At 30.3% G+C, this 12600-nt stretch overlaps 2 protein-coding genes across 3 annotated transcripts; one reads left to right on the forward strand and one right to left on the reverse strand.

Moving 5' to 3' along the window:
• The first annotated feature begins 1093 nt into the window (after nt 1–1093).
• On the forward strand, nt 1094–4432 carry LOC111004349 (cysteine-rich hydrophobic domain-containing protein 2). The gene is made up of 3 exons (XM_022275349.2): nt 1094–1332; nt 2115–2325; nt 2465–4432. The coding sequence occupies exons 1-3, from the start codon at nt 1214–1216 to the stop codon at nt 2630–2632; spliced, it is 498 nt and encodes a 165-aa protein (XP_022131041.1). The 5' UTR covers nt 1094–1213; the 3' UTR covers nt 2633–4432.
• Nucleotides 4427–12554, reverse strand: LOC111004345. 2 transcript variants are annotated; one of them, XM_022275345.2, is made up of 4 exons: nt 12257–12554; nt 10935–11815; nt 9631–9840; nt 4427–6101 (listed from the first exon to the last, which is right to left on the reverse strand). In XM_022275345.2, exons 1-4 carry the CDS (start codon nt 12276–12278, stop codon nt 5799–5801), a joined length of 1416 nt encoding a protein of 471 aa, XP_022131037.2. In that variant the 5' UTR covers nt 12279–12554; the 3' UTR covers nt 4427–5798. The 2 variants fall into 2 exon arrangements, with proteins under 2 accessions (XP_022131037.2, XP_022131038.2); XM_022275346.2 differs by lacking the exon at nt 12257–12554 and adding an exon at nt 11928–12071.
• Between the last annotated feature and the right edge of the window lie 46 nt (nt 12555–12600).

Consider the following 12600-nt stretch of genomic DNA (forward strand, 5'->3'; position numbering starts at 1 on the left):
ACTTAATCTATGATTAAACAGCAGAATGTTTTAACAGATTTGAATCAAACTTAACTAGTTTGAATTAGGGGTTTTTTGTTAAATTATAAAGCTTAAAATTTGTTTAATGGCACATTATGCGTGTTTTTTACACACAAAAATTAAAAAAAAAAGTATAACAATAAATAAATATACATAAGTAAGTAATATAAAACATTGCAGGCGAGAAAACCCGACGATTTTTTTAATAAAAAATATATTTTACAATACATAGAAGCTTGTCATAGAAAATTCCCGCTTTTGAACTACTTATTTAACTATGTAGTCTGCGATCTCTAATTATATTAATTAAAAAAGTCGGCTTTTTAATTAATCACTTAACCCGTCTATATAATATCTAATATATGAATAAAGATTGTTAAAGTATTAGTAGTATTTTATTTTCTTGTCTAATGATATCTGAACTAAATTAATTATTTGATCAGATTTTATAATAATAAACACTATTGAACGCTAAATACTAGTTTCATATCACGGGTTGTCATAGCATTGAAAGCTTTTTAGGTCACAGCTGCATAAAGCCAATAATATATTGTGATACACACATTCGCGAGTATAATGGAATGTCCACATATGGGCAGTACCACTTAACTGCCGCGTGCTTTAAATACACAAATCTACATTAAATTACATTGAAGAAACTTATCTAAGCCGTGCTATATTGAATAAAGGTTAATTATTGATTATACATCTTTCAATTAATAACGTTTCTCTCTACATTCTACACGAGTCTGGCATGATTATCTGAATATTATACATTTTACTAATGAGTCGAAATGTCAATTTTTTTGGACTTTTTCTACAGGACAAAACTTAGAGGCGCTAGTGCTTAAGCCTATGCTACTGCCTATAGTAATATAAATAAAATGCATGTGTTATATTTCTGTAATTATGGTAAACCTTTCGGGTTTAGCGATGATTAATCTTGTAAGTTAAAAACAGAATAATATTACGCCATTTATCTTCTATGATGAGTAAATTGAATTAGTGGATTATCTGCGACATAAAACTTTCACTTTCAATGTCTCATTAGGAAGTCAATTGTCACTCAAATGACAACACAAAACTTGTTTCTTTTTCAGTGTAATTTGTAAAGAATTCAACAAACAAAGTGCTTTGTTATGTGTTATATACAGAAATTATTTTTTAAGCGTTAAATTAGTAACTAAGAAAAATGGCAGATTTTGATGCAATATATCAGGATGAAACAGATCCCGAGGAGAATATAGAGGAGACGCATGTGACATTAGTGCCTGACCCCATCGTTGTTCGCGGAGCTGGGAACATGACAGTGTAAGGTTTCATTTTATCAGCTGTTTACAATTTATACTTCTAAGAAGTGTAGGCATTTTATGCTCTTTCTTACATTGTATTAAAAACATTGTAACTAAAAATAATTACTCATTACACAGACCTATTTAGACTATAATACCTTTTTATGGCATTGAGTTTCATGAACGAGGACATTGACCAACGCCAATTTATATTGATCAAATTTGTAAAGGATAGTTTATTTTTAACTTCTTACAGTAAATTGACGTACTGAGTATACACAAACATTTATAGATTTTTTACGCAAAATTCTAATCATAGCACACTCTTTTATGATACCCCAATTTTGTGTAGTCCTGTTTTTCGTTTTTCACTTGCCTTTTATAGATTTTCGTTCATTCTTCGTTTGAGGACAAGGTCATTTAAAACAAGATTTTCATGAAATTCTCTTTTACCGTTGAAATTCATATCTTTTTACAATTAATGATGGTAATGGGGAAAATTGTGATGTTCTGTTAGTACTACATTATACATGATAAAAACATGCTGCTTATTACTATTAATTATCACTTATACAAATTTGTTACATGGTCTGCTTTTTAGATATGAAGTAGAGAAAACTTTTGTTTATTTATAGGAATGTATATGCATTACCATCAATGCAATCCTACATTTCTTCAGGAATAACGTTTTCCTGTTAAAAACTATTCATTTACCTAGGAAAAGATTAACTTGAATATTTAGACCAATTGTATTTGCCATGTGTTATTTCAATAAATCTAATTCAGTATGTAATTTTTCAGTTTTGGTCTAAGCAACCGATTTAATGGAGAATTTCCATCGGGGTTGCAGTCACGTGTTGCTCCTGAAGAATACCAAGCAACAGTTGCTCGTATTAACAGTGTTCTTAAAAAAACACTACCTGTTAATGTCAAGTGGTTATTCTGTGGTTGCATGTGCTGTTGTTGTACACTTGGATGCTCTCTATGGCCTGTGATTTGTCTTAGTAAAAGGGTAAGTACATAAAATTTACTTTAAAGAAATATTTCAAAGCTATACTTAAATAAAACTAATATTTTTAATTCTTCATAAATAATAATCTTAAAATTAGACTGACAACCACACAACTTAAGGTATTACTAAATCTTTTCAGACACAACACTCATTGAACAAATTGTTGGAATGGGAAAATAGCCGCCTTTATAATAAATTGGGTCTTCGCTGGCGACTTACTAAACAACACTGTGATTCCTCATCCATGATGGAGTATGTCTTACTTATAGAGTTTATACCTAAAATACCAATATACAGACCTGATTAATGCGGCAGTGATCTTATTTGTAAATATAAATAACACAAAAATCCATAATTTTTATGCAATTTCTTGTAAATATAATTGTTAATGGCATGTATGTTTTATCAATTTCCTAAAATATCTTGTCAGTAGAGGAAATTGTACCTCAACAAAGGTAGTCATAACCTCTGATGAGTGTGTTTGTATACGGTTTACAACTGTTTGGGATTATTTTTCTAAAAAGATATTACTTACTGAAGGAGAATAGAATAAATTTCATTAGGTTAGGATAAAAATGTTAGGAAATTGAGAAAACAAAAGCTGATGTGCTTTAAATGTATAGAGGTCATTAAAGCTTTGATTATGTTAATGCAATGTTATCTTAATGTGTAATGTTAAAGTAAGTACCACGGATGAGGCTAGCTTTCTAATTCATGGGTAGATAATTGATTTCTTGAAACATTACTTCAGATATACCTATCTGATAGTTTATGTACAGCTATCAACACTGCGCCAAAATTACCAATATTGCAACTAGATAGTCATATCAACATAAGGTTATTTATGTGTAACATCTTATTGTGTGTACAGTGTTATTTTCATAACTTAAAGTTTTGGTATGCAAAAACATGGCAATCTCATACAATATTCCGCAGGACTGTTCCATTCTAATGGCTTTTGAGTTTAATACAAACACAAAGATCTCTCCTCTGTGAAACTAAGTTATTACAAATAATTACTGATTTTTTTTAGCAATACACTATCAATATGAAAAATGAAGTGTTTACAACTTAATATTAAATTTATCAAAAAAACCATAACTAATAATATTTATTGGTATACTTTAATTACGTGACACAAAGGCGTTATGTAATTTAAGAATGATAATTAACACGTAAAAATTTAACGCTTGTTTACGTGTTTATCAGCACGTACGTGCACAGGTACTGGTGCGACGCAATCTTGTCTGGAACTGGGTTTTGGTGGGTCGAATTTTTTTTTTTTTTAAAGCCAAGCCAGAATTTAAATTAACCATCAATATAGGTACTTAAGCACAAATTAATAATCTGAAATGGCTGTTAAATCTCATTAATAAGACTGCCTGAATATTATCATAATCCAATATATGTATCTAATATGATTTCAAGTTATGAAAACCATGCTTACATAAAACAAAATTGCAAGATTATCTAGTTGCCTTATTGATAAAAAAATTAATATTATACCACTGCTTTACTTAACTTTGACTTTACGCCTAATCCGAATTTCACGAACAATCTCGAAAACGATTATTATTGTATGTACCTGAATGTCAGCGAGCGACGCAGTAAACTTTGGTAATTCAAAATTGAAAATATATATTTAGGAATGTTAACAGGACTGTGTTATTAGAAAAGTAATTATTGTTTATAGTAGATATTCGTTAAGCAAAAAAGTATAAAAATGGGGGACCTTTTATGATGGAACAAATATTTAACCAATTACATCACTAACTTCTTGAAGGCAGACCATCTCAGATAACCTTTTTTTACTTACTTATATAGTTAAAAGCCGAGTTAAGATGGCCCCGCTCTTTTGGATGCATAGATTTGGCCCGTCCTTTTTAACGTGTTGTTAATCACAATATCCTCGTTTCAATAAAAAAATGGCTTTAATAGAGGATTGTCGGAAATAATTGTCTTTCCACGTTTAATATTTAAGACAAAGCAACACTTGAAAAGTTGACAGGGAGTGTTGATATAAGAAGTAATTAAGAATGTAAATATTTTAAGTACCTACAATATAATATAGATTATTTTTGTTCAAATAAAAAATCTCACGATGTGATATGTTCGTTTTATTAGTCTGCCTCCCAAATCCTAAATAACAATTTTATGCAATCTAAACATATTTTTAAAACTTGTTACAAATAAAAAACAGTTTCGTGTCTGGTATTATTTAATTAAAATAATTATATTACAATATACACAATGAGAAAATACTAAGGCACTAATTTTATGGTCCCACCAAAACAAATGACATAAACTAATATTAGTAATTATGCGTTATATTGCAACTCGATTTACACTACATTTACATACAAGACACATTGTATAAAAAATTAAAAATAATTTAATTTTAATAATTAATAGAAGTTAATTAAATTAACATAATAATTGATTGACACAAAATATATACATAAAAGACTAGCTATAAAAATTTAAAAACATACATATATTGTTAACTGACTCTTACTACTTTTATTATCGCCATGCGATTATTAATATTATTTACATATTATAATTTCATCTTCTGAGTATACCCACATATTGATAAAAGCATATGGATACTGTGACATAATTTTAAATGTGTTATGCTTACAATAGTTACATACACAACCATTATACTACATCGCGCAAGTTAAAACATAAGTCACCTTAATAATAACTGTAAATGGTATAAAATCGGATCTTACAAGTGTTCTTCTATACACGTATTATTAGCGCCGATTTTAATTTTGTAATATTTAAAATCAACAAATAAAGTAAAATAAATATCAGTAGATTTCGGTCGGAAATTAAATAATATAACTTTTTCAAACCAACAAATGTTAAAGTATTTATGTTCTCAACTTGTGACTACATTATTAATTGTATTAACATTCAGTCATATAGTGCATTTTATAGGTTAGTTCGTGCCGAGTAAAGTAGGTCATTTGATAAAAAGTTCTTAAATTACTATGGCAACGAGTTTGATAACAATAGTTACTGCATTCAGATCAATATATTAAGATTTAGTTTGAATAAGGTCTATTTGGTTCTCGCACTACTACTTCAATTCATAGATTCCAAATCATTGTACAATTTATCGAGATATAGACATCAGTCTTCTTATTAAAATCACATAAATATCAAAGGACACGGCACATCCAATACAATTATAATAGGATCATCAGGATGACGGGCAATTCACGCTTTAAGAATTTTCCCTTCACAAAACATTTTAGTCGGGTAAATTTTCGTTGAGACAAATTTTTTCTACAATCAAAGCATGATTACTCTACGCAAAATTAAGAAACAGGTGTTGCTCTAGTCAGGCGACGATACCTATGCTTTGATTATATGCTTTCATATTATGTAGTGGCTGTATTATAAATTAGATTATTTTCATAAGAATAAGGGTGCAGCACCAATTGGAATATATCGACAAATCACTAACTAATTTGCACATAGTTGACTGGGAACTGGCCTTTAATCCCATTGCACTCACCAAAATACCATTCATCACTAATTTTCGACAGAACAGTAATATTATCGCCTGTATTAAACTGTAAATCGCCATTTTGGACTGGCGCGAAATCGTATAACGCTACAGCCGTACCCAATATACTGCTATCATTTAAAGGCACTTTGATTTCTACGTAATTTGATGGGAAGAGACCTTCAGCTCCTGTTTCTAGTTTACCATGCAGCCATTCCTCATTCACACGCCGGACTAGTATTATTTTCGTTCCAGCCTGAAACGAAAGAATCATAATAAATGTTGCGATTAACTTTAGTTTGGTGCCAACTGCCTGGCAATTTCGATTCTTATTTCCTTATATAAATAAACATTAAATTGATCTATCTATTCTACGTCTATACGGTTAGCTGGCTTAGCGGTTTACGTATACTTCTTACGTGTTGACGCTTCATTGAAAAATGTTGTCATCCTTGTTTATCTATTTCTAGAGGAAGGCAGAGACCATACTATATACTTAACGAATTTCCATCAGCGACAGATATATCCAATAATAACAATATTTTTTAAGACTGACTTCCAAAAACTACTTAAATCTGAATTAAACATTTATTCATACGACTATTGAATAACTTCTAATATTTCCTCGTGTGGCTATATTTCCTATTTATGCGACTGGCTTTTATTTTTTAATACTTACAAACGAGTATAGCGGAAAAAATATTCAATGAAATTAACACGTCGATAATTGTAAAGAGTAATAACCTTGCGTCGCCTCTTATCGTAATAATCACATATTGTTTATAATTCTCGGAAATTATGCAACGAATAGGTAATTCTGGACACATTATTCTTTGCCGAGTCATAAATTTATATAAATCAGAATTGTCAGCAGACCTAAATATTTTTCTACATTGTGACAGAAATTAATGCAATCCAAGAATATCTGCCTTTAAAAAAGCGCAAATTTAAATTATACGTTTACACATATTTTTTTTTAATTTAATTACACAGCGCTTTGAGAGTTATTCAAGTCATTAATAAAATAACTTTGTGGAAATATATTCTGTAAATTATTTCAACCTTGTCCTGAAATAAATCTCTTGGAACAATTACAGTTACTTATTGAGATAAAACACGTAACTAAAATACAAATACTTTAGAATAATTTGTTGCGAGATATAAAAGAAACTAAATTGTGTGAAGATTTATTTACATTCTAGCAGAGGGTCGAGGTAGGTCATAGATAGGCCTTTGTGTATTTCACATAGCAAAAATTATTAATTCTCGAGAAACAAAAATTCTAAAATTTTAAACGTTTAGAAAAAAAAACTACGAATAAACTTAGCATTCGTAGTTCGAATTTCGAATACTCGTTATGTTTCAATTTGTCTACCCATGCAAACCGAGGTGATGCAAAATAATTAGGTAGGTTTCGAACATGTTTAGGAAAACAAGGTTAATCAGGATAATTCTAAATAGTTACAAAAATAACTCTCTGGTTATTGTTAATAAAAAAATTGATTATTATCATCGAATTAAAACTGGGCCTTAATCAAAAAATATAAGATGACAAAAAAGCTTGAACGTCACTCATTACCAGATGTGCACTGACGTAAATGGTTAGGTCAACATCAGAAAAACACATTTTCAACTAAAGAACTAAAGTAAGGTTTGATAATTGATATTTTGTTTAAAAATTGCTGACGTTTGAGTCGTTAAGGATAAAACGTGATTCTTAACACGCTATTATAAAATAAGGTTTGACGTCATTTTCCCTAATTACTAACGTCCAGACCGATTTAGATTGTGGTGTCTCTTTGATCTTTAGACAAGGACGTGCATTTATGCGTTTATGGTCAAAATCCATATTTATCAATTCACAATTTTACTTATTATACGTATTAACTTTGTGTTTTAAAACATGTTAGTTTATTGGCAAATTTAATTACTATAAAATATTTTAAAAAATCACATGAACTTTGCAGTATTAGCAATTACAGCCTCCGCGGACGGAGTCGGTCTTCTTGAAACAATTATTGTTTAATTGGATAACAGAAGACAGATTAACTATACGCCTTAAAACAATGATCAGTTAAAGACCAAGTAGACCTTGAAATAGTATTCCGTGCTGGGACTTACAGAAGGTCAAACAAACATCTATTATACTGTTACACACAAATAAAATGTATTCCCTTCTTAACCCTCTAACAATAGCGGCCACACAGAACATTACTAATAATGAATTCAATCAATATTGCCATGAACTTAGTGACCCTCTTGAGACGGCAAAATGACAACGACCCACGATTGACTATTCATAGCATTGGCTAAAAGCCACATAAACTTGTAAACACGCAATTTTGAAATATATATTACCAGATATAATATTGAAAAACCTAAATTTCATTATTGGTTCCTAAACCAAATCTTTCAATGAAATTTGATCTTGGAGAAGCACGAGTGGAATTTAGAAACATACCTTAATTATATGATACATTGCTATTTAAGACATGTATGTGGATTTATGGTTGTTGTTTTTAAAGTATACACGCATTACACGAGGGCATTAGGCCCAAGATTTATACTTTTAATAAAAATAGTAATTAATCAAGGTACAAAAGCTTTTAATTCTCTACTCGTTTAATTACACCCACGAGACTGTTAGTGTGTGCTTTGTTTTTAATTTATTTTATTACGTAAGATGTCATATGGAACACGGTGTAATGGCTGCAGCTCCGCTACAACGCTTGTAAGCGTTGTGTTAAAGAAAAATCTTGGCGATTATGAGTTGCGGAGAGTTTATTGCCAGTTTTTCTCTTCCGTTTTACGCCCTTGATTTGAGAACTGACAGTGAATGTAAAATTAGAAGCATTCGATGTATATTTCTTTTTTGACGTTCATAAGTTTAGGTTATGTTACCTACCTACATGAATAAATGGTTTTTGAATTTGTATTACACACGTATTTAACAATTGCGTATCAGCTGAGGGCGTAAACTTGTATAAAATATCGACATATCAATTTCATAACACATTACAAAACATTGTTATTACTGCACAATATTACGCCTCCCGGTAGTGCAATGAATGCTAACTGCAGTCCAGACATTAATTTGTTCACATTACAGAGGTCATCTAAGGTCAAATTTTCAACCTAAATATGATTAAGATGAAATTCCGGGAATTAACAATTGTTTTAAAACACAATTGTTTAATTGTTTACACATTTTATATAAAAATAGTAACCGATATATATATATAGTATTTATTATTACAGTTATTCAACAGCCACAGGTCGTAACGGTGAAATATTTAAATTAATTGTTTCTAGTCGAAAAGTAAAGAAGACTAATTAGAAAATATTTCCGTGATACAAAAATATATGCCCAGGGTATTTTTTTTTTTTCAATAAATTTAGATTCGACTGAGAGATTGTTTATATTACTAAAAATTTGGCCGCGATAGTTTGTAGATCTAATATATATATTTCAGGTGGTAACGCGGCGCATTGTGCATGTCTGTGTTTGGAATTATAATATATTTATTAGGCATCTTCTAATTTTGACTAAATTAGATTTTTAATTTATAAATGAAAAGTTACTATCGTATATCGTTCAGAAAACAACCTTTATACCTTTCTGGTATATTCATTATAGCAGTATTATCAAGCTTATTTCTGTTACTAGTCTGTCTACAAAGAAAAAAATAATCCGATATGGAACTTTATAACATTTTCTAAATGAGCGTAACTATATATGAATTATTGTATAAACTAATAATTAAAATTATTTTGTTAAAACATACCGAAAAATATAAGTCTTCCGAGTGACCTGTGAAATAATCGAATAATGCTACTGCATACGGCTCGCTATTCTGATCTGTGTCGGGCAGATCATCAGGCCAGACCACCGGCAGGTCATCGTCGATGACTGGAGGCGGTGGTGGCGGGATTGTCGGCATTGGAGGAGTTTTCTCTCGCTCTGGTGAATCGCAGTCCCAGAGCAATTTCTCGTCCTGGAATTAAATAATGATTGAATATCGTCATAGTTAAGTAAAGAGACCGGCTGAGATGAAATGAATTAAATACCGAAAAAGATTTCACACACATAGATTACTAACAAAGCACATACATAGAAACACACTAAATAACAATAATCAAAGAAAAAAAAAAAATAATAATAATGAGATAAAAAGGTACGTTTTAAGTATGTAATGCGTTTGTGCTGTGGTTGTAATTGGAGCATAATGCTGAGCCATGGCAAATTATCTGCTGAGGAGCAGAGTGTAAAGTTCAATTATTGAATCACTATATTTATACATACATACATACATATATGTAATTATTAATTTTAAAAAACGCGACGAGATAACAACTATCCGGTCTTCCTGAGGAAGTCGATAAAAAGTCACATTAATTTAAGTCTGCATAATTTGAAAAACATACAAGCTATATTATAAACATTTCTAGAATAAAGAGTCATATGTATTTATTTGTTTTTATTTTCCTAAAAATATTTTTTTATTATAACTGACCCCAGTTTAAATGAGGTTTAAAATAAAAAAGTATTTTTATATATATGATACACAACAAACAACACAGTGACTGTAGAAATTCAAATTAAATGTTTCAATAAGAAATACATTTATCTTATACATACATACATTTATATTTTTTAAATGGATGATCTGAGATTTAATGGGATCCAACAAATACTTTAAAAACAACATGCACAAAAATATTTGAATTAAGCTATCAAATCTATAAATATCATTATCATATTTCCTTTTAGACATATTTATTAATGATTTAAAAAAATCTGCATGCAATGTGTATAGCATAGCATAAAGCAGCAACATGTAACTCTTCATTCATTCCCACTGCTGATTGTAGAATAATATTTTTGTAATTAATGTTGTTTTAATATATTTTTTAAATTTTAGTCATATATATTGTATATTGATTACAAAGCATAAAAGAAATTTGTGTTGAAAGATAAGACATAAAAATATTTCAGATAAGATCCTAAAAATTAATTATAATATGTGTCACTGAAATAGTGTTTGGTTGTGTAAACTCTTATCTTCGATAAACAAGAAACAAAACTTACATTATCTTCAAAGCCATTGGTGACCCTTTGTATTGGTGTAGTTGTATTAATATTCATAGTTGCTATTTGAAAACTGCTACCGAAGGAGCTTTTTAATATAGCCGAGTTATCTGGTGGTTTTGGTCGAGCTGGTTTTGCTCGGATTATCGTTGGTCCTTTAGAAGGAGCAGTAACCTGATTGCATACCTCAAATAAATCTTTGTTTAAAAGGGGTTTTTTCATTATTGGTGGTTTATTTACTGGTTGTGGTGAAAAAGGATCTATTGTTGAAAAATCATCCATTGTGTCTTCTTTGCTTATTTGCTTTCTCGTTGTAAGGAAGAGATCAAAGTCATCTTCAAAACCGCTTTCAGCCTGAGAAGCATTACCCCCACTTATTGCATTCCTATTGCTTGTAGAGGTAGTTGCATCAGATCCAAAGCTATCAACACTGATTCCATCACTGCTAGATCTTGTTGTAAAAGTTGGAGAACTTGGGGGAGACGATAAATCTATAAGTGCAGCTGTTTGTATATTTGTACGCTCACATCTAGAAAACATCTTATTATTATCTACTTCACAGAAGTCGGTAAAGTTTGTTGTTGAAGTAGATGATGGATTTGCAGTTGATTGATTAACTACATTTTTGTTTTTGCGATTTAATAATGATGTAAGTACAGTAGGTCTACGCATAAAGTGTATTGGTTTGGCTGGTACTTCCGGTTGCTTATTAATTTTTGGTGGAGGTGGCCGAGGAGGTGGTTTTTTCTTCTGCAAGTACATTGGTTGTGGTTCAAATACTTCTGAGCCAAAGGGATCATCATTCAAATTTGTAACTGGGGAGTATCTATGGACAATTGCACCTGGAGGCACAGGCGCTGGCCTTGATGGACCTTTCATTCCTGTTAATAATTTAATTTATTATTAAACAGATTTACAAATATATTTTTTTAAAGCAGGGAAAAAATATTGTAGACACATATACATTATGTTAACAAAATTTTACATATCTACCTTGCCTATTTAATATAGTACAATTTTATAACTTCACAATGCTCAGATAAAAACAAGCTTCTAATTCAAATAATAGTAGATAACTGAAACCAAAACACGCAATACACAACAAGGGATATCATCAAACATGATAACACACTGATATAATACAGATCCACCCATGAATGAGTAAATAATTGGGCTTAACACAGTATCGCATAGGTGCCAGGTACAGCCGTGTACGGCCTTGGGAGTGTTCGTTAGATCAACGTTTTATATTTAATAGAAATTTAGTTTTGGATTTTTCCAATGTGCTTTTATATACTTAATGCTAGAAATAATTTCCGTACCTTTGTTGAATAAATCCATCATAAAGATCAGACGTCAGCGTAATTTTGCAACGCAATAAAGATAGAAATAACAACAAACTTCCGTTTACAATTCTTTGTAACTTCACTGTTTACTCATTACAATCCTTTGACTTAATGATTATAAAGGCATCTACATACCTGCCGATTTTATACTTTTAAAACATTAAATATCAAAAATGGATAATCTAGAGGTTGAGAAACTACTGTGTATCGAAATTGAAAATAGCTATAGTGTCTTCTGTCTAGTGTCTACCTACTACTAGTTTCTTGATTTTCAAGTAACTCTTGAAGTTGATTAATCTCAAAAAAAAATCTATTTTGAA

Source organism: Pieris rapae, chromosome 14, assembly GCF_905147795.1.
Source record: "Pieris rapae chromosome 14, ilPieRapa1.1, whole genome shotgun sequence".
NCBI classification, from domain to species: Eukaryota; Metazoa; Arthropoda; class Insecta; order Lepidoptera; family Pieridae; genus Pieris; species Pieris rapae.

What these genes read in the sequence shown, in the direction of transcription:
- LOC111004345 (XM_022275345.2), bottom strand. Translation starts at nt 12,278, where the DNA reads ATGATGGATTTATTCAACAAAG. An exon ending in GATGGATTTATTCAACAAAG is followed by an intron (nt 11,816 to 12,256) that starts GTACGGAAATTA and finishes AATTATTAACAG; the next exon opens with GAATGAAAGGTCCATCAAGG. An exon ending in CGGAAGACTTATATTTTTCG is followed by an intron (nt 6,102 to 9,630) that starts GTATGTTTTAAC and finishes CTTTCGTTTCAG; the next exon opens with GCTGGAACGAAAATAATACT.
- LOC111004349 (XM_022275349.2), top strand. Translation starts at nt 1,214, where the DNA reads ATGGCAGATTTTGATGCAATATATCAGGATGAAACAGATCCCGAGGAG. An exon ending in GGAGCTGGGAACATGACAGT is followed by an intron (nt 1,333 to 2,114) that starts GTAAGGTTTCAT and finishes GTAATTTTTCAG; the next exon opens with TTTTGGTCTAAGCAACCGAT. An exon ending in TGATTTGTCTTAGTAAAAGG is followed by an intron (nt 2,326 to 2,464) that starts GTAAGTACATAA and finishes AAATCTTTTCAG; the next exon opens with ACACAACACTCATTGAACAA.